Source organism: Grampus griseus (genome assembly GCF_964374135.1).
Source record: "Grampus griseus genome assembly, chromosome: 19".
In the NCBI taxonomy this organism is placed as follows: Eukaryota; Metazoa; Chordata; class Mammalia; order Artiodactyla; family Delphinidae; genus Grampus; species Grampus griseus.
Window position 1 is genome coordinate 52,251,429 of NC_139013.1, and position 23,763 is coordinate 52,275,191.

Here is a 23,763-nt window from a genome sequence, read left to right on the forward strand (position 1 = left end):
CCTCCCAGGAGCAAGGCCTATGCTTTGCCTCATTGAATGGTTCTATGGTTCTCCATCCACCACCAAACACCTTAACAAGGATTCGAAGGCCCTTCAGGAAAATGGCCCTTGCCAAACCCTTAATCTGCAATACCTGCTGGTCCACTCAGTAAATTCTGGAATGGTTTCCAGAACAGAATGTACTAGTTTACATCTTTGCATGTCCAGCTTCCTCTTACCCAAATTCCCCTCTTGCCTCACTCCATTCCTCTAGACTCTTGCTTCTGTCCAGCTGCAGACTCTACTCTCAAAGGAGACCTAGCTCAAACATCTCTTGCATGACCCTCCTCGTAATCCAGGTAACATCATTCACTTCCTGTTCTGGACCTTCACCTGATATCCGTTGCACACACTGGTCTTACCAATTATACAAATCTGTCCATCTCTCATTCCTCACCACAAGGTTCCTTGAGAACCAGAACCATGTCTCCAACAGGATCCTTTCAGACGCAAGTGACACAACCCAATTCAAAATTGCTAAAGCATAAAGGGAATGTATTTTGCTTATATAACTAAAAAGGCCCGTTGATTTCAGGCATGTCTGGATCCAGGCACTTAAGCAATGTCATCAGCACCCAGTCTCCGTTTCTTAGCTCTGCTTTCTCCTGTTTATGCCTTCACTTGGGGGTTTTCTGTGGAGGCCTCAAGCACTTCCTGCTTACATCCTCTTTACAGCTGACCTTCCCAGCAAAAAGAGAGTAATATTATCTGCTTCATTTGGTAGTTGAAGGAGTAGTTATTAGATACGGAGCACTTACAAGAGTCCCTGACATGAGGCAAGCAGTCAGTAAGAACTCCTATTTTCCATTCATTCAACATTAAGCACAGCCCCTGGCATATAGTAAGTGCTCAATATACATCTGAGAAATGAGATGTATATCACTCAAGATACAGAACTGTTCCATCACCACCAGGCTTTCTCATGCTACCTTTTTAGAGCCCTATTCTCATCCTTAACCTGTTCTCTATCTCTTTAACTTTGTCATTTAAAGTATATTCTATAGATCTGCCACCTGTTTTTGTGTAGCCTGTGAGCTCAGGATGGTTTTTACATTTTTAAATGGTTAAAAGAAATCAGAAGATTTTTCTGACGCATGAAAATTATGTGGAATACAAATGTCAATGTCCATAAGTTTTACTGGAACACAGCCACTCCCATTCATTTACAGATTGTCTGTAATGGCAGAGTTGAGTGAGTAGGACGTGCAGTGCTAAAATATTTACTATCCACCATTTTATAGAAAATGTTTGCTGGCCCCTGTTTTAGGGCATTCTCAGGCTGCCACCTGCATGTGGACTGGTCAAAGGTGTGCATCAGGCTGAGTGAATTAAAACCATCACTTGGAGGTGGGAGTAGAGGCATCCTCTCCTCCCATCACCATCCTTGTAATAGCTGTTGAGCTCTTACTACGTGCCAGGCATCATCTCACTTAATGCTCCCAATCATTATTGCATGTAAATGTCAGACCACCAACTCAGGTGTGCAAGAAATGTAATTTTATTTTCTATAAGTCAGTGCAGTTTCTATTTTGAGCCATCTTTCTGCCACGTGGCGAAAACTGTTTCAGTCATTTTGAGCTTTATCCCATTTCCCCAGGGTAGCATCTTAAATTCCTGGGGATGGGACATTTCATCTTCAATGGTCAGTGCCTCATGCTGGACTCTGCTGAGATGTCCAGTGCTCTGTCCAGTCCTCATGCAGGTTGGCTGCTACCTACCTCTTGGAAGCCATCAGAAAGGCACTGTTAGGGTTGGTGCCTCCTGCCATTTCTGGGCTTTTGCTAGCACTGAGGCTCGTTCTGCTGCTCTGCATAGCCCACTGGTTCTCGCACTTGGGTGTGCATCAGGATTACCTCGAGGGCACGTTATATCACAGTGCTGAGCTTCAACAACAATTTCTGATCATCAGTTTCTGATCCAGCTGGTCTGAGGTGGGGCTCCAGAATTTGCATTTCTAACAAGTTCCCAATTGATGCTGATGCTCCTGGTTTTGGACCACACCTTGAGAAACAGCTGGTCTAAACCATGCCGAGGCTCAGGGAACTCAGAGAATCTGCTTCAGGTCTATCTAGCTGAACATACCCTGGATGTTGCTCCTCTGTAAAGAGGACCCAGGGACTTCGCTGGTGGCGCAGTGGTTAAGAATCTGCCTGCCAATGCAGGGGACGCAGGTTCAAGCCCCAGTCCGGGAAGATCCCACATGCTGCGGAGCAACTAAGCCCGTGCGCCACAACTACTGAAGCCTGTGCACCTGGAGCTCGTGCTGCGCAAAAAGAGAAGCCACCGCAATGAGAAGCCCGCGCACCGCAACGAAGAGTAGCCCCCACTTGCCGCAACTACAGAAAGCTCGTGCACAGCAATGAAGACCCAAAGCAGCCAAAAATATATAAATTAATTTTTTTGAAAAGCCCAGAAATTAGAAAATAAAGAGGACCCAGGTCACTCACTTCTGCTCCAGATCCCCCTCCTCCAAAACATCTGCAGTTTTTGTATTACCTGTCTGCTACCGTTTAGGGCGATGATTCCAAAGCTTGGTTGTACATTGGAATCACCTAGGTAGGGACAATCCAGACCCCCAGGCTCAGCGGCCATGGCTCACGGACCCAGTCGCTCCACGGCACGTGGGATCTTCCCGGACCGGGGCACAAACCTGTGTCCCCTGCATCGGCAGTCAGACTCTCAACCACTGCGCCACCAGGGAAGCCCCTTGGTAGGGACTTTTAAAAACTACTAATGCCAAGGTGCCCTTTCTTCACCACCCCACAATTTCTGATCTAATTGGCTCGGGTGTGGCCTGGGCATTGGGGTTTTAAAAAGCTCCCCAGGTGATTTTAATGTGAAGTCAAAGATGAAAAATCACTAGTTGTGGACAGTGGTTCTCCAAGTGTGGTCCAGGCCTGCAGCATCAGCATCACGTGGGAACTTGTTAGAGATGCAGATTCTCAGGCCCTACCCCAGACATCCCCAGTCAGATTCTCTGGAGGTGGGGCCTGGCGACCTGTGTGTGAACAAGCCCTCTGGGTGATCCTGGTCAGTCAAGGGGATCAGGCTGGCTGGGGAAGGGCCTAGAGCTCAGGGACTCTGCAATCTTTTTAGCTCTTGGCAATTCTGCTCTAGTTTTCCCAGACTAAGGAATCTTTTCTAGTCGAAGGAAAAGGGAAGACAGGATCTTATACCATTGCACTGCATATAAGATATATCGTCTTATATCTGCATGTCCGAAAGGTATCATTCTGTCTCCACACACTCCTTTGAGGGAGAAACATGAGGTAGACTTTGATTAAATCTCCTCCTTGCTGTGTCATCCCTCCACAGGTATAACAAATATCTAGCTGCCGGATGTAGGAAAGGGCTTTGAGGCAAAAGAATATTCCTGCAAAAAATCGTTGCTTAATATTTCACAAGTAATCAAGGAGACTACGGTTTGAGAGTTGAAGTGATCTGCCTAGATCCTAAATCTCAAAGGGGCCCTTTTGACTTCAGAGCTTGAAGGGTTAAAAATCTTCCCACTCTCCCATCTTGCCTGACCTCAGAGTTGTTCCCTTCTGTCCTCAGGACTGTGGGCTGTGGTCAACAATGCTGGGATCCTTGGCCTCCCAACTGACGGGGAGCTCATTCCCATGACCGAATACAAACGATGCATGGCCGTGAACTTCTTTGGGGCAGTGGAAGTCACAAAGGCATTTTTGCCTCTTCTTAGGAAATCCAAGGGGAGGCTGGTGAACATCAGCAGCATGGCAGGTGAGTTGACCTTTCCCCACAAGGTCGTGGGTGCTAGTCATGCAAGATGTGACCCTCAGTGCTCCCTGGGGGCTGAACGAGAAAGCAGGGCACTCTCACGCAGGGCTGGGTGAAGAATAGTCAAATCGTGTGTTTACCGTTGATCTGAGTACAATAAAACCTTTCTTTCCTTTCAAATCCTTGCATGTACTGACTCTTACCTACCTTCTAACTCATCTATTCATCACTGGGGATTTACGGCTCTCACACATCTTCGCAGTGTGACCGCTAATGCACAAGCTTCCTAGATTTGGAAAGGAAACCCTGCATACACTTCACGTCATCGTGACAGGGAACCTGTTTTCAACCCTCCCTGAATGCTGCACACTCTGTTGTTCCCTGTGAGATGAACAGCAAATGTCTTCACTCTGTTGGCACTGTCAGAGCCCTGTGTCTCAGTTGGCTGCCTGCTAGGATTTTCCATAAGACAATTCCCATCGTTCTGCAATCTCAAGGCAGTTGGGGCAGGGTGTGACATTTGATAACTCATCTCTCTCCATTTCAGAGAACAGATAGTCAACAAGTCAAGGGTTTAACGATCTCCCTTCCATAAAAAACACCCATGCATGTGATGTCTGATTGTTTCTTCTAGAACAGATATTTCCAAACTGGGGTTCCTCAGAGCCTTACTCAGCTTTGAATGGTGTCCATGGGGTTGTCTTTTGGGCCACTGCACGGGTGAGAGGGAAGCCAAGAGGGTGGGCTCTGGACTCCAGGATCCTGCCTTCACATTGAGGAATACCACTTTTCACTGTTGGATCAGTTGGTTCTGAGTGATATTTTTTTTTTTTAAATAAAGGATCCAACTATTTGGTTGGTTGGTTTTGGTTTCTTTGTTGTTTTTTTTAAGGGAGTCATTTTTGTGTATTTTCTAGACAATCATTGTTGTCCCTCATATTTTCTTCCCTGGTTCTAACTTAGCAACTTCTTCTAACTTACTAGCTATGTGAGTGTGTCACTAGCGTTGCTGGTTGGCCTGAGGAAGGAAGGAAGGAAAGAAGGAAGGGAGGGATGGAGGGAGGGAGGGAGGGAGGGAGGGAAGGAGGAAGGAAGGAAAGGGAAGGGAAGGAAAATAGGGAGGGAGGAGGAGAAAGGATGGAGAGAGAGACGTCTAAGATGGTTAAGAGCAATGAGTACTGTATTTCAAATTTTATGAGAACCCCAAAATATTTCCAATTATTTTGCTACCTTGCTAAAGCAAACAAATCCTGAGAAAATACATTTGCAATATTTCACCCTTAACTTTCTTCTGAACTTAGCCTTTACAGTTTTGACCTCTGTAGAAACCTCACTTTTCTCAGTTCCCTGGTACAATCTGGAACATCTGGAAAAGTCTCACATGCTCCTTTGCCTCACTCATTCAACAAATATTTACTGAAAAGACTTATCATTGCCTTCTCCTTGACACAGTGACAAGGAAGTTTTTTCTCTTCCTCTCTTGGTTCTCAACTTTGAGCATAAGATTCGTTCATAAGATTTTACTTATGTATCACTGATATGCATACTACCTGCTATAGGCCCAGTGTCTGGCGTGAAGTAGAAGCTCAATTAATAAATGAAAAAATGCAAATGTGCAGATGAATGAATGGGCAAGTGACGAATTTACGCTACAGAGGATGCCCATTCATACACCTTCAACTTGACCTCTAAAACTTCTTCTAAGCCAAGACTTTGAATGGACTTGTCACATATTTCCACTGGAGGAAAATGTTTGAGCATTAAAATAAATCACACATCTCACTCCTATTCTCACCACTGGACATGCATAATCTTTTATACCCAGCCTTACTAGTTCCATTCCAGTATCTTACCATCGTCACCAAGTCAACATGTCTGAAGCTAAACTTTCTATCAGACCATTCAGAGCTTCCTCTCTTGACTTCTTTCTGTTCATCTCCTAGTCTTTTAGGTTTCAGAGCTTTGAGCCTTCTTGGATTTGTTTCTCCCTGTGCCTTTCTCTCCTTTTCTCCCACCCAGTCAGTCACCAAGATGTATGGAGTCTTCCTTCATCACATCCAGCTTTGAATCCTTATGTTTCAAGGAAACTCTAGAAATAGGTTCATTTGCAGGACTCAGAAACCACCCAGGGAATTTTATAAAGTTGTTAAAACAATAGCATGAAAGCAGAACAGAAAGGAAGTGTATGTACTCGACAGGGCAGGTGTTTGTAAGAGGACAGGAGCCAAAGATCTTAAATCATGCTTATAGTTTCCCTCGTTGATGAGGGGCAGAGGAGTTCAGCAGAATCCCTAGCATTTTGCTGATGAGTGTTTTGCAAAACAATGGAAAAGATTTTTGAGCAAGGGGATAAGAAGCTAGACTGTAACACAAGAATCAGAAAAGTCATGGCATGTGTAAAAGACACTATATAACCAACCACCAATCCACAAAATTCACATCCAGTGTGATGCCTTAATGATGTGTCTCTTGGCGAAGCTAATGTAATAGTAATTTTGGAAAACGTACTTATTTGGGAGTTCACCCTGGTCTTTTTCTAATTTTGAAGATGGAGGTATGGAGAGAGAGGGAGACAGCCAGTAAGTGTTCTCCAAAAGGAGTTCATGGTTGCCCTGACCCACAGGTTGTCTTGAGTCTGGCACCTCGGCCACCCTCTGCACGACAAGAATTTCAATGGTGTAGATTTATCATGGAAGTTTGCATGAGCCAGGAGGAGCTGAGATGGAACTGATGACTCTGTTCAAGTTATCCACTGCTGCGTAGTAAATAACCCCAAAGCACGTGTCTCAGGATACTGTGAGTAGGCAACTGGTCTGGTAGAATAGTGGTTTCTCAAATACATGCATGACCTAAAACCTGGAACCTGGAATATGTAACCTTACTTGGCAAAAGGGACTTTGCAGGTATGACTGAGTTAAGGATCTGAAAGGCAGAGATGATCCTAGATTATCTAGGTGGGTCTGATGCGGTTACAAGAATCCTTGTAAGAGGGAGGCAGGAAGGTCAGACTCAAAGAGAGGTTGGAAGATGGAGGAAGGAGCCATGAGCCAAAGAATGCAGGTAACTTCCAGAAGCTGGAAAATTCAGGGGGGATAAACTGCCTAGGTTTTGATCCTGTCTTTACCACTGACAACGGAGTGACCTAGGACAAAGTCCTGAACTTCTGAGTTGCAGCTTCTGCATTTTCCGATGGGGATAATAATGATCGTTTCTTCTTAGGGCCGTGGTGAGTTGAGATGAAACGACACGGTTTTAAGCATCAGCCTTGCACCTGGCATGTGGTAGAGTTAGAGACCCAAAAGCCATCTGCCATGAAGAGGCTGGCTCTGTGTGCACCTGTGGCTTTTTATCCTGCCAACTGCTGGCATTGCCACCTGGGACTGTTCCATCCTGCTGCTGTCACACACTAGCTCCTGGGCAAATAAGCCCAACAGGTCACTACTTCCACATTTGACCACATCTTCTCTGGGAGGATTTTCCACCCCCCTGTAATCATGTTTATCATCCCTCCCACAGAAATAGAATAGCTCTTTAACCCAAATCCTGGCAAGGAAGTTTGATAAATATTTAACCAAGGATTGTAGGAAGTGGGAGATGACTCTTTGATTGATTGTACGAAGGGCACTTGAAAAATCTTTATGTTTGACAGGTCTAAAAGTCTTTTCTGGCCAGTTTTCCTCTTAAGAAATTGCAGAGTAAATACCCATGTTATGTCATAAGCTGTGATTGAACGAGAACATCTGAAAGCAAACCTTATAAAACGACTAAGGCCTCAGGGATTTTGAGCCCGTTGTGCTTTGAATCGTGCTCCTGTATTACTAGCTGGGTGAACTGGGGCAAGTGGCCCCACTTGTCTCTGTCCATTTCATCTTCTGTCGTGATAGGGTGGCACAGCTCCTGAGTCTAAGGCAGCATTTCTCAACCTGAACATTATCGATATCTGGGGGAGACTAATTCTTTCTGTGGGGGGCTGTCTGATGCATTCTAGGATGTTTAGCAACATCTGTGTTCTTGACCCATTAGATGCAAGTAGCACCCAGTGCTGACCTTCAGGTATTACCACGTGTCCACTGGGGTGGGGGTGGGATGCAAAATCAGCCCCAGTTGAGAACTTCTGGTCTCAACTGTAGATCTAAATGCATTGTGGATTCTGAGTGTTGAGCACAGTTACTGGTACACAGAAAGTACCCTAGTAACAGGGACCTCTCTACTGAGAGATAGTAATGGTTGCCCATCACTTCGAGCTATTTAAAATGCATGAAAATTACTTGACACCAAAGTAAGTGGCCTCAGAGAGTCTTACAAGTCTACAGACTTTAGGTATCCGGCAGATTTCACAGTTCCAAACTTGAGCCTGGTCTTACTTAGTCCGGAGGAGTTGACAAGGGGATCATTCCTGGATTTTTTTTCTTGCCGAGTTGGCTGCCTTAAGGGAATCATCTGGCAAATCATTCAGCCAGTCTCAGCTGCTCAGTGACATGAGGGGAAGCCAAAGCTGAGATTTGTTTCCTTAAAACTCTCACGCTAGCCAGGGCTTAGCGTAGGGTAAGGGGGAGAGGGGAGAGCAAGATGGAGTGAACGTCTTCATGCTGAGTTGAATTCGATGCTTACACCCCTGAAGTCATTCAGTTCTAACATGTGCAGGGTGCAGATACTGATTCCTTTTTAGATCAAGCACACTCTAGCCCAGGATCATCCAACTGGTAAACAATGAAGTCAGTGCTGGTAACTGGGTCTATTTAACTCCAAATTCTGGGTTCCTCTCACTTTTCCAGATTACCAAGCAAGAACACACCAGGGAAACGGGGGGCGGCGGGGGAGGGCAAAAAAACAGACCCTAACGCTAGTACGTTTAAGCAATGATTAGGAAGTGTAAGCAATTTAGGGCTGCCTCCTACACCAGTGCTTCAAACATTAATGTGTATAGTGATCAGCTGGGGGTCTTGTTAAAATGCAGAATCTGACTGAGTTGGTCTGAGGGGGGCCCAAGACTCTGTATTTCTATAACTAGTTCCTAAGTGACTGCTACTGGTCCCTGGACAATTTTTTCAAACTTCAGATGCATTTGATACACCAGGAGGCTACATAATAACGACTGCAGGAAGTCAAAACTTCAATGAGATAATATTTCACACCCACGAGGATGGCTATAATCAAAAAACCAGAAAACAGCACTTGTTGGCAAGGGTCTGGAGAAACTGGAACTCTCCTGAGTTGCTGGTGGGAACGTAAAATGGTGCAACCTCTGTGGAAAACACTTGGCAGTTCCTCAATAAATTAAACGCAGAGTTACGACTCAGCAATTCTACTCCTAAGTGTATGCTCAAGAGAACAGAAAACAGGTGCTCCAACAAACGCTTGTACACAGGTATTCATAGCATTATTTATAACAGCCAGAGATGGAAACAACCCAAATGTCCATCAACTGATGAATTAATAAACAAAATGTGGTCTCTCCATACAATGGAATATTATTAATCCATAAAAAGGAATGAGGCACTGATACTCTGAAGGGTGAATCTTGAAAAGATTGTGCTAAGTGACAGAAGCCAGACACAAAAGGCCATATCTTGGGACAATCCTATTTATGTGAAATGTCCAAAACAGGCAAACCCATAGAGACAGAAAGCATTTTAGTGGTTGTCAGGGGCTGGGGTATGGGGGTTCCTTTCGGGGCAATGAAGATACAGAACTAGATAGTGCTATTGGTTGTACAACATTGTAAATGTACTAAAAGCCACTGAATTGTACACCTTAAAAGGGTTAAATGGTGAATTTTATGTTTTATGTATTTTACCACAATAAGAAAAAAATTCTGCCCCACCCCCAGAATTTCTGATTCAGGGGGTCTGGAGTGCGACCTGAGGGCTTGCACTTCTAACAGATTCCCAGCTGCTGCTTCTCAATCACACTTTGAACAAGGTCCCAGACATTGATCTTGATACCAAACAGTTGTCGAATCCCCAGAGATTGTCAAATTACAAGGAAACAACCAGATGCTATTAGTCTCCAATTTCTGCTAACCATGCCTAAAGTTTTTGGGTTTTCTTTTTTTGGCTGCACCACGCGGCATGTGGAACTTCCCCAACCAGGGATCAAACCCAAGCCCCCTGAAGTGGAAGCGCGGAATCTTAACCACCTGACCACCAGGTGGTGGTTACTTTGTTTTCCTTTTTTTTTTTGGCCGCGCTGCATGGCTTGTGGGATCTTAGTTCCCCGACCAGGTATTGAACCCGGGTCCTCGGCAGGGAAAGCTCAGAGTCCTAACCACTGGACCGCCAGGGAATTCCCGGGACTTTGTTACTTGAGTTGAGTCCAGTTGACCTTGGAGGAGGCAGAAACCAGCTGGGAGCCCTCATTACTTTCTCCTGAGACAAGGTCATGGGTGTTCTGGCTTGCGAAGGTATTAGAAAACGAGAAAGCTGCTGTGGGCATGGGACCCTGGTACTCCTATAAAAGTGTCCTGCACCTGGTTCCATATTGGAGACAGGAGTTACCTCAACACCAACAAGCAATGCTCAGATACCAGCAGGGTGTCCTACAATTCAACTCAATTCTGAAGCTCTCTACCTCTCTACCTGGAGATAGCATCAGATCCCACAGGTTAGGGCTCAGTCCTACAAGACTGCCCCCCAACCCCACTTTGGATGCCAGTGGCAAGCTCAGGTTATCACCTGTGCTTCTGACCGATTTGCTATAGATCAGAGGTACCAACTACCCCCCCCCCCCCTTGGGTTTGCTTAATTTGCTAGAGCAGCTCACAGAACTCAGGAAACCTGCTTACTCACTGGATTACTCACTGGTTTATTACAAAGGATATAAAGGATACAAATCAACAGCCAGATGAAGAGATACACAGGGCAAGGCACAGGGAAAAGGTGTGATGCTTCCACACTCTCTGAACTCACTACGCTCCCCAAATCTCCCTGCTCACCAACCTGGAAGCTCTCCCAACCCCCTCCTTTGGGGTTTTTATGGAGGCTTCCTTATAGCATGTGATTGACTAAATCATTAGTCATTGGTGATTGATCTCAATCTTTCTCCCCTCCCGGGGGAGAGACTGAAAGGTCCACCCCTCTAATTGGATCCACTTGCAACCAGCCCTCCGCCCATCCTTAGGAGAGGTTCTCCTGCCATTAACATAACAAAAGTCCTCGTTAACCTTTGCCACTCTCATCACTTAGGAAATTCCCAGGGTTTTAGAAGCCCTGTGCCAGAAACAGCAACCATGACCAAATACATATTTATTATAAATCAAAAAATCACACCTTACCTATACAGCCTCAGGCTGAAAAGCTGCAATATTTGTGTCCTGTTAATAGAGCACTCGCTTGGAAAGCCCTTTCTTTTCGTAATTCCTATATTGTCATATGTTAGCTTTAGGTCAGGAACAAGAGGATCTCCTGGTAGGTGCTGATCATTATGGCTAGGAGGAGTGTTTTGAGGCCCTGTGTTACCTCAGAGGACATCAAGAACATTTGAATGCTAGAACCTTGGGAAATGTTACTAACTTTTTGCTTATGTCACACCAAAGGAGTCAGGCAAAGACCAGGACCGAGCCCCCTGAGGGGGCTGTGGGGAAAGGGCCTCACAATTCTGTAAGCTCCAGGATTGTAATTTCAAGTTTCCCTCCGTGTTAGCCACGGCCAACAGTATGCCATAAGGTCAAAACAAGGACCACCAGAAAGACAAGGACCACCAGAGTGATCAGAAACATGAATGCTGAGTTTATTCCTGCCAGGGAACAGATTCACTGAGTAGTTCCCCGAGGCAGAAAAGCTGGGTTGGGCGGGGGGTGGGGGGGGGGACTGGTATGTTCTAGAAGACAGGGGGAATGCTGCCTTCATGGTAGCTACACCAAGTAGGGCTAGATGATTTGCAGTTATGAAGGATGGAAAGAGTCCATAGGTCTGTACGTGGTTGGTTAAAACACGTCCCATTGTTGACTAGGTGTTCCATTAAGTCACTGAATAACAAGGTCACCCCATATTCTGAGCCATTTACCAGCACTGGCTACTTAGAAACGATCGGGGGGAACCCCAGCATTCAGTTTTTGTACCTCCTAAGCGAGTACTGCTCTAAGGGCAAAGTTTTGCCTTTGCATTAGCCACGTCCATCAGTGATGGGGGTGAGCGTGGAACTGAGTGAGGAAGAAGTATATTGTCACTTTAAATTTGGTTGCAGCCTTGGCAGAAAATGTTTCAAAAGCTCTAGCTTGCTTAGGGCGCTTCTCTCATGTTTTAACATTTCAAATTAGCCAGGCCTTGATTTTGGGGCCTCCCATGCCAAACTTCAATAAACTTAATTTTTAGTTTTATTTACCAAAATGTTAGGAGACTTTATGATCTTGGTATGGCCGAAGACCTACATGGGAGCTAGGCAGTTCTCCTGACCTAAGCGTGTCTTTTAATTTTTCTTTTAAAAAAAATTTTTGGCTGCATTGGTGCTGCACGCGGGCTTTCCCTAGTTGCGGCAAGTGGGGGCGACTCTTCGTTGCAGTGCGTAGGCTTCTCATTGCGGTGGCTTCTCTTGTTGCGGAGTACGGGCTCTAGGTGCATGGGCTCAGTAGTTGTGGCTCACGGGCTTAGTTGCTCCGCGGCATGTGGGATCTTCCTGGACCAGGGCTTGAACCCATGTCCCCTGCGTTGGCAGGCGGATTCTTAACCACTGCACCACCAGGGAAGCCACCTAAGCGTGTCTTAAACGGAGTATGCATTTTAAAACTTTTTATTTGGAAATAATTAGACTCACAGGAAACTGAAAGGAAATGTACAGGGAAGTCCTGTTCGCCCTTCATCCAGACTCCCCTAATGATAACATTTTACATAACTACAGTACGATGTCAAAGCCATTGGTACCATGCACAGAACTTATTCAGATTTCACCAGTTATATCTGCACCCATTTATGTGTGTGTGTGTTTATAGGTCTGTGCAGTTTTATCCTACGTATAGCTTCCTGTAACTATGAACACAATCAAATACAGAATGGTTCCAGCACCATAACGATCCTGAGATACCCCTTTCATGGCCACATCCACACACTCACCCCATCCCCAACTCCTGGCAACCACGAATCTGTTCTCCATCTCTGTAATTTTCTTTCAAGAATATTATATAAATGGAATCATACAGTATGCAACCTTTTGAAACCGGCTTTCGCTCAACATAATTTAAAGGAAATATATTTTGACCAAGGCATATGTAGCTTAAAAACAAACAAGCAAAACCAAACATATAAGCAGAAGAACTTTCTTCCAGCATAGCACTAGAAAGTCTCTTTTAATTTCAGTCTCTTGAAACACAACATACCTTATGCCCCACATCTGTGAGACTTGGATCAAGGATCAAACAGCACTGCCAGGTTACTATCCAACTTCTGAGATCACAACTTCCACAACCAAAACAGAGATCTCATTTTCCAGAGCCCAAGCTGTATTAATATTTACATGTCCAGAGGACAGAAATAAATGGAAAAAAATCATAGATGTTCTCTAGAAGTGTTTAACAACCCTATCTGCCCGTTGGAATCACCTGGGGGAGCTTTTAAAAATCCCAGTGCCTTGGCAAATAATAGGAAGGCCTAATAGGGAGCTTATTTTGTGCCAAACACTGTTCTAATATATTAATTCACTTAACTTTCACAAAAACCCTGTGATACATGTATTATCATTATTCTTAATTTATAGATTAAAAGACAGGCACATAAACATAAACTGGTTTTCCTAACTTTAACTGCCTTTCCTAATCAATGGCAGAGCTGGGATTTGAACACAGACAGTGTTGGCTCCAGAAGCTGGCTCTTTACCTGCTGCCCTCTGCTAACCTTCCTTCCAACTGGCCAAGCTCACCTCACCTCTAAAAACCGTAGAGAAATGAGCATAGTCTAACCGCACAGACTGGGTTGAAACTTTGAACAAGTTGCTTTAACTTCTTTGGCCATCCTCCCCAGTCAAAGGAAGGAATTGGATTTTGAACTAAGATTTGATGAAACTAAAAATCACTTAAACAAGCATCAGCTGGTCATACGTGACAAGATGGGAACCAGAGCTGAATGTTTGATGGCAGATACTATACTGAAATTTCAGCAGTTAAGCCTCAGGACTCTTCCTTTTAAGTGACAGGGCCAAACCTTAGACTGACTTAAAGAAGGGAGAAGGAGTTGATTAGCTCACCGACTGTTTGGAACCAAGTTTCGAGTCATCGTAACTCTCCCCCACCTCCACTCCCCATTTCCGTCCTCAACACCTACCTCCAGCTTTCTGAACTCCCTTCTCGCTCCTCTGCTTCCCTTTGCTTCCCTTCTCCTGTGTGGGGGCAGAAATGGCCCCTGGGAGTGCCGGTGTTGCACCATTATCACACTTAAGTAGCCAGGAATAAACCATAAAAGCATCTCCTTTCCACGATCTAGATCAGGACTCTGGCTCAGCTGAAGTCACGTGCCCAGCCCCAAACCAATCTCCGGGTCCAGGGGATGGGGTATTATGATCGGTCAGGCTGCCTCTCTGAATGAGGACAGAACGGTTGACTGACAGCCTTCCTACAAAGACAGGAAGGTAAGGATGAGTTTTTCTCAAAAGGAAGTTATGTGAGCCAGACCAAAGCTTTTTTTTTTTTTTTTTTCATTTTGGCCACACCGCACGCAGCATGTGAGATCTTAGTTCCCCCACCAGGGATGAAACCCACGCCCACTGCACTGGACTGCCAGGGAAGTCCCAGACCAAAGCTTTAATAATCATGTAAGAATAATGATGATAATTGACATTAGCTATTCTAGGTATCTCTACTTCAATGCCTATATTCCCTTCCCCCAGTTTAATTGGGCTATAATTGGCATATAACATTGTATTAGTTTCAGGTGTACCGCATGATTTGCTATATGTATACGTTGCGAAATGATTACCACAATAAGGTTAACATCCATCACCTCACAGTTACAATTTTTTTCTTGGGATAAGAGCTTTTAAGATTTACTATCTTGGACTTCCCTGGTGGCACAGTGGTTAAGAATACGCCTGCCAATGCAGGGGACACGGGGTTCAAGCCCTGGTCCGGGAAGATCCCACATGCCAGGGAGCCCATGCGCCACAACTACTGAGCCTGGCACTAGAGCCCGCGAACCACAGCTACTGAAGCCCGTGCACCTAGAGCCCGTGCTCCTCAGCGACAGAAGCCACCGCAATGAGAAGCCCGCACACCACAATAAAGAGTAGCCCCCGCTCGCCGCAACTAGAGAAAGCCCACGCGCAGCAACAAAGACCCAACGCAGTCAAAAATAAAAAATATAAATAAATAAATTTATAAAAAAAAATTACTGTTAACAGCTTTCAAATATACAACACAGTACTGTTAACTATAGTCAGTATGTTGCACATTACATCCCCAGAATGTATTTGTTATAACTGGACGTTTGTACGTTTTGACCTCCTTCACGCATTTCCCCAGCACCCCACCCCTCACCTCTGGTAATCACCAATCTGTTCTCTGTATCCATGAATTAGCGTTTTCTGTAGTTTTTTTTTTAAAGATTCCACATATAAGGGAGATTCCATGGCATTTGTCTTTCTCTGTCTGACTTACTTTACTTAGCATAATGCCCTCAAGGTCCATAGATATGTACCTAGGAATCCATCACCACAATCAAGATAGTGAACATGACCTTCATTCCCCAGACTTCCTTGTCCCCCATTCTAACCCATACCCTGGCCCCCCAGCAGATAACCACTGATCCATTCTATCACTATAGATTTGTTTGCATTTTCTAGAATTATAAATAAATTGAATCATACAATACATACTGTTTTTTTGTCCGGCTCTTTTTTTCACCATAATTATTTTGAGACTCATCCATGCTGTTGTGCGTATCAAGTTCATTCCTTCTAGTGACTGAGTTGTATTCCATTGTATGGCTGTATCACAGTTTATATTCATCAATTCAGCCAGTGGATGCTTCTTTGACCAGGGAAATCTTTGCCAAACCTGGGACCCTTAATGTCATGGGCTCAGTCATCCTGGGTTCCCCATGAGGTCTCCTGGGTGCTCTGAACCCCTTCATAATCTAATGTCTTCCAGTGAAAGAACACCAGGAACACACCCGTATTCATTTCCTAGGGCCGCCGTAACAAATTAGTGGCTTAAAACAACAGGAATCTATACTGTCACAGTTCTGGTGGCCCGAAGTTCTGAAATCAAAGTGCTGGCAGGGCCACCTCCCTCTGAAGGCTGTAAGGGAGAATGCCTCCTTGCCTGTCCCAGCTTCTGTAGTCCCAGGCATTCCTAGGTCTGTGGCAGCATCACTCAAATCTGTCTCCATCTTGACATGGTCTGCTCCCTTGTTTCTCTGTGTCTTCTCTTTCTCTGTCTCTTACAAGGACAGACATCATTGGATTTAGGACCCATCCTAATCCAGGATGGTCTCATCTTGAGATTTGTACCTTAATTACATCTGCAGAGAACCTTATTCCAAGTAAGGTCACACCACTTTTCTGGCTTCCTTTGCTTCTGCCTTCCATAGCTCATCCTCACAGCTGGTCCAATGAGAGATGCAGTTTAAGGCTCAATCTCTCTCAACTTCTAAAAGAAATGTGATTCAAGTGGAATAAAGAGCGTCTGCCCCCAGCCCTAGCCAGCGCTCCTAGAATAAGTCCTTTCTCACACCCTCTTTTTTTTAACCCCCAATTTATTATTTTACAGTTCTACAGGCCAGAAGTCTGAAATGAGTCTCATTGGGCTAAAACCAATGTTTTGGCAGGGCTGAATTCCTTCTGGAGGCTCTATGAGCAAATCCATTTCCTTGTCTTTTCTAGGTTCTAGAGGCTGCCTGCATTCTTGGTTCATGGTCCCATTTCTCTGTCTTTAAAGCAGCAACATCGGGCCATCTCTCTCATTCCAATGCCCTTCTCTCCTCTCTTTCACTTATAAGGACCCTTGTGATTACATTGGGCCCACCTGGATAATCCAGGCTAAGCTCATGATCTCAAGGTTGATTAGCAACCTCAGTTCCCCCTTTTCCATATAATCTAACATATTCATAGGTTCCAGAGACATCTCTGGACATCTTTGAGGGACCATTATTCTGCCTACCATACCTCTCTTCCCTATTTTCCACTTTCTCTGTATCGCTAGTGATTTCCTCAGATCTAGATTTTAGGTAACAAATTCTCAACTGTGTTTGAACTACCATCTAATTTGTCTACTGAGTTTTTTTTTTTTAAAGTTTAGTTGATTTACAATATTGTGTTAGTTTCAGGTATACAGCAAAGTAATTCATATATATATTTCAGATTATTTTTCATTATAGGTTATTACAAGATATTGAATATAGTTCTCTGTGCTATAATAAACCCTTGTTGCTTATCTAGTTTATGTATAGTAGCTTGTAACTGTTAATCCCATACTTCTAATTTATTCTCCCCCTGCTTTCCCCTTTGATAACCATGTTAGTTTTCTATGTCTGTGAGTCTGTTTCTGTTTTGTATATCGATTCATTTGTAGTATTTTTTAGATCCCACATAAAAGTGATATCATAATTTTGTCTTTGTCTGACTTACTTCACTAATAGTCTCAGGTCCATCCATACTGCTGCAAATGGCAATATTTCATTACTTTTTATGGCTGAGTACTATTCCATTTCACATATATGGTATATGTATATACCACAGCTTCTTAAGCCAACTCTGTTGATGGGCACTTGGGTTGTTTCCATGTCTTGGCTATTGTAAATAGTGCTACTATGAACATTGGGGTGTATGATGTATCTTTTCAAAGTAGAGTTTTCATCTTTTCTGGATACATATGCAGGAGTGGGATACCTGGATCATATGGGAGCTCTATTTTTAGTTTTTAAAGTAATCTCCATACTGTTTTCTATAGCGGCTGCACCAATTTACATTCCCATCAACAGTGTAATAGGATTCCCTTTTTGCCACACTCTCTCCAGCGTTTATCACTTATAGACTTTTTGATGACGGTCATTCTGACTGCTCATACCCTCTTACAGAGATGCCCCACGGTTCCCTATGGCGTGTGTTACTCCTCGTTGCAACAAGTATTAAACCCAATTTGTTCAACTACAAGTTCTGTAATGGAGAGAACGGTGCCCACTCTGCCCCCACTTCCCCAAAGATATGTCCACCCAGAATCTCAGAATGTAGGTTGGCCAAACTGGAAGGTCAGAGGCTGGGGCAGATGCTCTTTATCCCACCTAAGCCACATTTAGCTTAGAAGCTGGGAGAGATTGAGCCTTATGCTTGGTTTGCCATTGGACCAGCTGTGATGAAGCCGGCATGGAAAGCAAAAGCAAAGGAAGCCAGACAATGATGTGACCAAGAATATGCGTTCACCTGCATACAGAGGGCATTTGTCTTCCTTCCTCTGCCTTAGTCACCACTGATACCAGTTCCTGGAATGACGTAGGTGCCATCTAAATACTTAGTGGATGAACAAATGAAAACATCAGACCTGATTTTTTTTTCTCCCATTGTTCCCATAGGAGGGGTTCCAATGGAGAAGTTGGCAGCCTATAGCTCATCCAAGGCAGCTCTGACCATGTTTTCAGCAGTCATGAGACAAGAGCTATCCAAATGGGGAGTTAAAGTCTCTGTCATCCAGCCTGGAGGCTTCCGAACAAGTAGGTGTCTGAGGCCAAGAGCCCTGCAATATTCATTCTGGAAGGGATGCTGAAGGTCCTTTGTTTTGACAGAGTTCAAGACAAACCCCTCAGTGGTGGACCAAAGAGGGGTTGGGATGGGTGGGCTTCTTCTAAGTATAGAGGGGCAGGTGCCAGGTTTTGCAGTGTACGGTTGCTCCCCTGCCGCCTTTCACCAAGGAATTAAGTTTTGATGTTATGTATTTTTCAAACACAACCTCCTCCCCTCTGAAGGACATGACCCACATCCTTCTACCCCGGGAGGAGATGGCCATCCTCTCCTCTCCGCTCCCTGAATTTCTGGACTCTGAGCAGATGTAGATGACCCCCATGGCTCAGTCCTTAGTTCTGGGTCATCAACCATGTAATCGGTGATCTAAATGAAGGTGTAAAAGAGCATATCTAATAAAGGGCCACACACTGGGAGGGATGCCTAACACACTAAAGAACAAACCCTAGAGGTCTGAATATTAACCCAAATGCACCAGATAAAAATCTAAAAGAAAAGCAGAACTTTGCCTTGAAGCATTTAGCAGCCAGGATCTCCCAGAGTTGTCCAGGAGGAGCACGAAGACTCGGTGAACGGGCTCATCTGGGAAGGACACTGAGGGAACGAGACCTGGGCCACTCAGGTTGAGAGGCGGGACCAGGGCAGCAGGAATGGAGGGAAGGTGAAGTCTTGAGAGGGGTTTCCAACTTGGGGACTTCCTGGGCAGGTGGGAGAGTTGAGGGGAGTTGATGGAGAAGGAGGGTGGGTCCAAGATGATGCCGAATATGGCAGCCTGAGAGACAGAGCACAAAAAGCTGCCTGACAGCTAGTGGAAGGGGAGAATGATGAATTTGAATTTGAACCTGGCAGGAGGATTGAGAGTTTGGTGACACAGCCAACGAAAACTTCCAACACACAGACGCAAGATTCCCTTTGGACCAGAGAGCAACCCTGCAGTTAAGTTACAGTTTCAAGGACTCACTGAAGTTGTCATAGCTAGCATTTTGGGCAGCTGTTCTTATCAGGCACTAGCCATTTTCCGTACATTCTTTCCTGATATTGTTGAACTTATTTTTTTAATTGAGAAATATATCATATACACACATAGTTTAATAAATTATCAATATTATAAAAATTCATGTACTTAACATCAAGATCAAAAAATAAAACATTGCCAGCTCTCAGAAGCCCTCACATGGTCCTCTCCAGTTTTAGCCCTCTCCTCCCTGCAGCAGGTAACCTGTCATACTTTTTGTAACATTCGTTTATTTGTTGTTCTTGACAATGTTCCATGCATACAGGCATCCCCAAACAATAGTTTGGCTTCACTGGTTTTTGAACTTTAAATGGAATCAATGTGTACGTGGTTTTTTTGCATCTGGCTTCTTTCACCAAACATTATGTTTTCACAATTCATTTATATTGTGTGTAGCTGTAGTTCATTCATTTTCATTGCTAGTATTCTGTGAATATGCCACAATTTTTCTACTATCGATGGGATATTTGGATCACTTTTGGACAACTGTGAACAATTCAGCTGTGGACCTTCTGGCACACCTACCGTGGCATATGTGTGTGTGATTTTTCCTATGACATATACCCAGGAATGGGATGACTGGATCATAGATTTTAATTATCTTCAACTTTATTGGATAATTCCAAATTGTTTCCTTAATTATCATTCCAATTTTACTCTCATCCTTTCCATATATGTTTTAATCTGCATCACACCCCTGAGGAGTAGGTTTAATTGACATCATTCACCAGGTGAGGACACTGAAGTAGGATGGGTAATATATAGCTCAGCATGGACATCTGTGACACCACGATGGTGGGGAATTTGAAACCAGATCCCTAGGTGCAGAGCCTGGTTCTTTCTTTTATATCAGGATGTCCTCAGTTTAAAGCTGATATTTGATGGTCCCTCTAAAGGCAACAGACCAGACAGTGGAGGGCTGAGGACTTAAGTTTGGAGAATGACATTTGAAGTGGGGGATGAGGAAAGGAATCTTTAGGGACACAAAGAGCTCCTGAAGACATTCAGGGAAACATATCAGATTTTTTGGGTACCCTGCAATAAAAACTAGCTCAAGCATGTTGCACGCTTCGCAGATTTTAAGACTTTATGTGTACAATCTCACTTAATCCTCATCTATGAGGTAGGCATCATAATATTCCCATCATATGGGTAGAAAACCAAGGCTGAGAGAAGTTAAGGAATTTCTCAAGCCACAGTGCTGATAAGAGGCAGAGATGGGATTTGGATCCACGTCATGTTACCAGTTTTATTGTGTGTAGCCCCAAAGTGGCAGGGGATGGGCAAGTGTGTGTCAAAAGTGGCAGATGGGGCTTCCCTGGTGGCGCAGTGGTTGAGAGTCCGCCTGCCGATGCAGGGGGCGCGGGTTCGTGCCCTGGTCCGGGAGGATCCCACATGCTGCGGAGTGGCTGGGCCCGTGAGCCATGGCCGCTGAGCCTGCGTGACCGGAGCCTGTGCTCCGCAATGGGAGAGGCCACAACAGTGAGAGGCCTGCCTACCACAAAAAAAAAAAAAAAAAAAGTGGCAGATGAAGGTTGACAAAAGGGTGGTGGCTTTGTCATCAATAAAGAGAGTTTTGGGGATTTTGGACAGGGTAGGCACAAGAGTGATTAGAAAGTCCATGACGTGTTTAAAGAGGGAGGAAGTGGAGAGGAAAAGGAATCCCCTGTGAGAGTAGAGACTGGGGCAGAAGTAGCTGGAGGAACAATAGTACATGCGAACATGTTTTTTAAGATGCAGAAGCCTCTGGAGTAGTAACTGTCAGGGTAATCGTTTCTTTGAGTATGGTCGTGCCTTCATGAAGAGAAATGAGCAATTGAAACTCCGTTTGCATTTCCATGAGTATAATTGGATTTCACTGGCTTACATTTCATAGTGAGGCTCCCCTGCAGTCCTGGTATCCAGGAGTCACCCAAGCTAGCAAAGATTCATCCCCACAGCAATCCCTGAGAAATCACACACTTTGTGGGAGGGAGTGTGGGTTGCTGCAACCTTTCTGGAAAGTAATCTGGCACTAGCTGTTAAAATTCAAAATGAATGTGTTTTTTGACCAGACAGCCACCCTTTGGGGACTGTAGCCTAAAGAAGTGAATGCCGAAAAACAAAAGGATACATTGTGCAAAGCTGGTGACGGCAGCGTTCCCTGAAATGGTGAAACCTAGGAACGACTGGCAAGTCCTTTGATAGAGAAATGGTGACTAAAAGCTGCTCAATGGAAAATTCTGCTGCTCTGGTTTCAAACTATAGCCATTGACCAGGAGGCAGGTCTGTGATTCATTACTTAGCAAACAAACAAAAATCAAAACCCACAAACAAACAAAAAAGCAATTTCCTGGAAAATACGTATAGTATGATCCTTTTTGTGTTTTGTTTGTTCCTGGTAAAATAAAATTAAGCCAAAGCCAAACATATCTATATGTTTGTACGAGCAAGAAGGGAGTGTAGAATGACACACAATACTGTAAGTTTCCTCAGAGGAGATTAATTTTAAAAACATATGTATCTACTTATTATTCATTATTTATATAATGAGCAGCCATTGCTACTATATTTTAAAGTAACTATATAGATACTATTAGATTTTATATAATAAGCAAGAATTTACTTCTATATTAAATATATGGTTATATATTTAATCACATATAATTTATGTTAAAATTTAATGTATTATTTAAAATGAAATTAAAATTATATTTATTAAATAGATAACATGAGGGACTTCCCTGGTGGTCTAGTGGTTAAGACTTCGCCTTCCAGTGCCGGGGCGGGGTTGGGGGAGATGGGAGGGGTGGGGTATGGGTTCGATCCCTGGTCAGGGAGTTAGGATCCCACATGCCTTGGGGCCAAAAAACCCAAAACATAAAATACAAGCAACACTGTAACAAATTCAAGAAAGACTTAAAAAAAAATAGATAGCATGATGCTCAACATGACATATTTTTTAACCTTTTTTTTTTTTTTTTGCCCGCATGGCTTGCGGGAACTTCCCTGACCAGGCATTGAACCCAGGCCATGGCAGTGGAAACCCGGAATCCCAACCACTAGGCCACCAGGGAACTCCCAACATTATATATTTAATTTTATACACAGAAGCAGGCGTTACTGCTATATTTTAAAAAATTATATGTGTACATATATATGTAGGTATATACATATTGTATAGATAATATATATTATATACATTATATTTTATATTGTATATAATAGTCATGAAAAGATATGTACTAGAATGTTTGTAGCAGCACTATTCGTAAAAGCCTCAACTTGAAAACAACCCAAACACCCATCATAGTATAATAGATAAATAATTTATGGCATGTTTACAGAATGGAAAGCTACTGACTACACAATACATGCATCCACGTATGCATATGTCTACAGTCAGGCAAAGCTACTCTACTCTGTTCATCTGAAAGGGGCTCCTGGAAAGGTGGCCGAGGCTGGTTTGTCCTTTTCTTGGTCTGGTTGCTGGTTACATGAGCTATTCGGTTTGTGGAAACGTATTCATCTGTGCACTGTTCTGTATGTATGTTTAAAAGAATAGAATTGCCATTATAAAGCACATACTTTAAAAGGCATTTGGGAATATCCTTCCCAACAGAAGCCAATTCACAAGGGCCTTCTTCCCAATTAGGGGTAGGACATGCCTGTTTTAGCCTTCCCAGCATCAGAGCCTCTCTTTTTTTCTTGCATCTCAGACATCGCAGGCACGAGTGACATGTGGGACAAGCTGGAGAAAAACATCCTGGACCACCTCACCCCTGACGTGCAAGAGGACTACGGCCAGGACTATATCCTTAGGGAACGCAATTTTCTCATGTTCATGCAAACCTACTCTGTAATGGACGTCTCCCCAGTCCTCTTGGACGTCCAGCATGCCATCTCTGCTAAGAGCCCCTTTGCATTTTATGCACCGGGGAAAATGTCTTACCTGTGGCTCTGCTTTGTCTCCTTTAGCCCTACTGGCATATTTGATTATTTTAGCAAAAAAATGCACAGCCATAGAAAGAGCATGCCCAGAGCGTTAAGCATGCCTAACTGGAAGAATGAGGCCATGTAGGCAAATCAGTGGGAAATGTTAAGAGTCTTGGAATGAAAGGGAATCTCGAGCTTCCCATTAAAGTTGTGGTTTCCTACCTTGCAGCCCCTGTGAACTCTGTTGGTTGAATAGTGAGACAGCAGGGAAGGGGGCAGGGCACAAACTTGAAAAGAATGACATAGACATTGAGCATATGACATAAAACTGGTTAGAACCGACTAGACCCAAGATGGCAGAAGATTCAACTTCCAGTAGACCTTCAGCCTCATTATACGCT

The 23,763-nt window shown here is 44.1% G+C and overlaps 1 protein-coding gene across 1 annotated transcript in view; it reads left to right on the forward strand.

The window, feature by feature from the left end:
* Positions 1–23,507, forward strand: part of HSD17B2 (hydroxysteroid 17-beta dehydrogenase 2) — a gene marked incomplete at both ends in the record, with an annotated part of 61,975 nt that extends 38,468 nt beyond the window's left edge. Inside the window, 3 exons of the mRNA XM_082677068.1 lie at positions 3,595–3,780; positions 18,267–18,404; positions 23,146–23,507. Coding sequence (XP_082533194.1) covers positions 3,595–3,780; positions 18,267–18,404; positions 23,146–23,507 — 686 coding nt within the window. The remainder of the gene's footprint in view (positions 1–3,594; positions 3,781–18,266; positions 18,405–23,145) is intronic.
* Between the last annotated feature and the right edge of the window lie 256 nt (positions 23,508–23,763).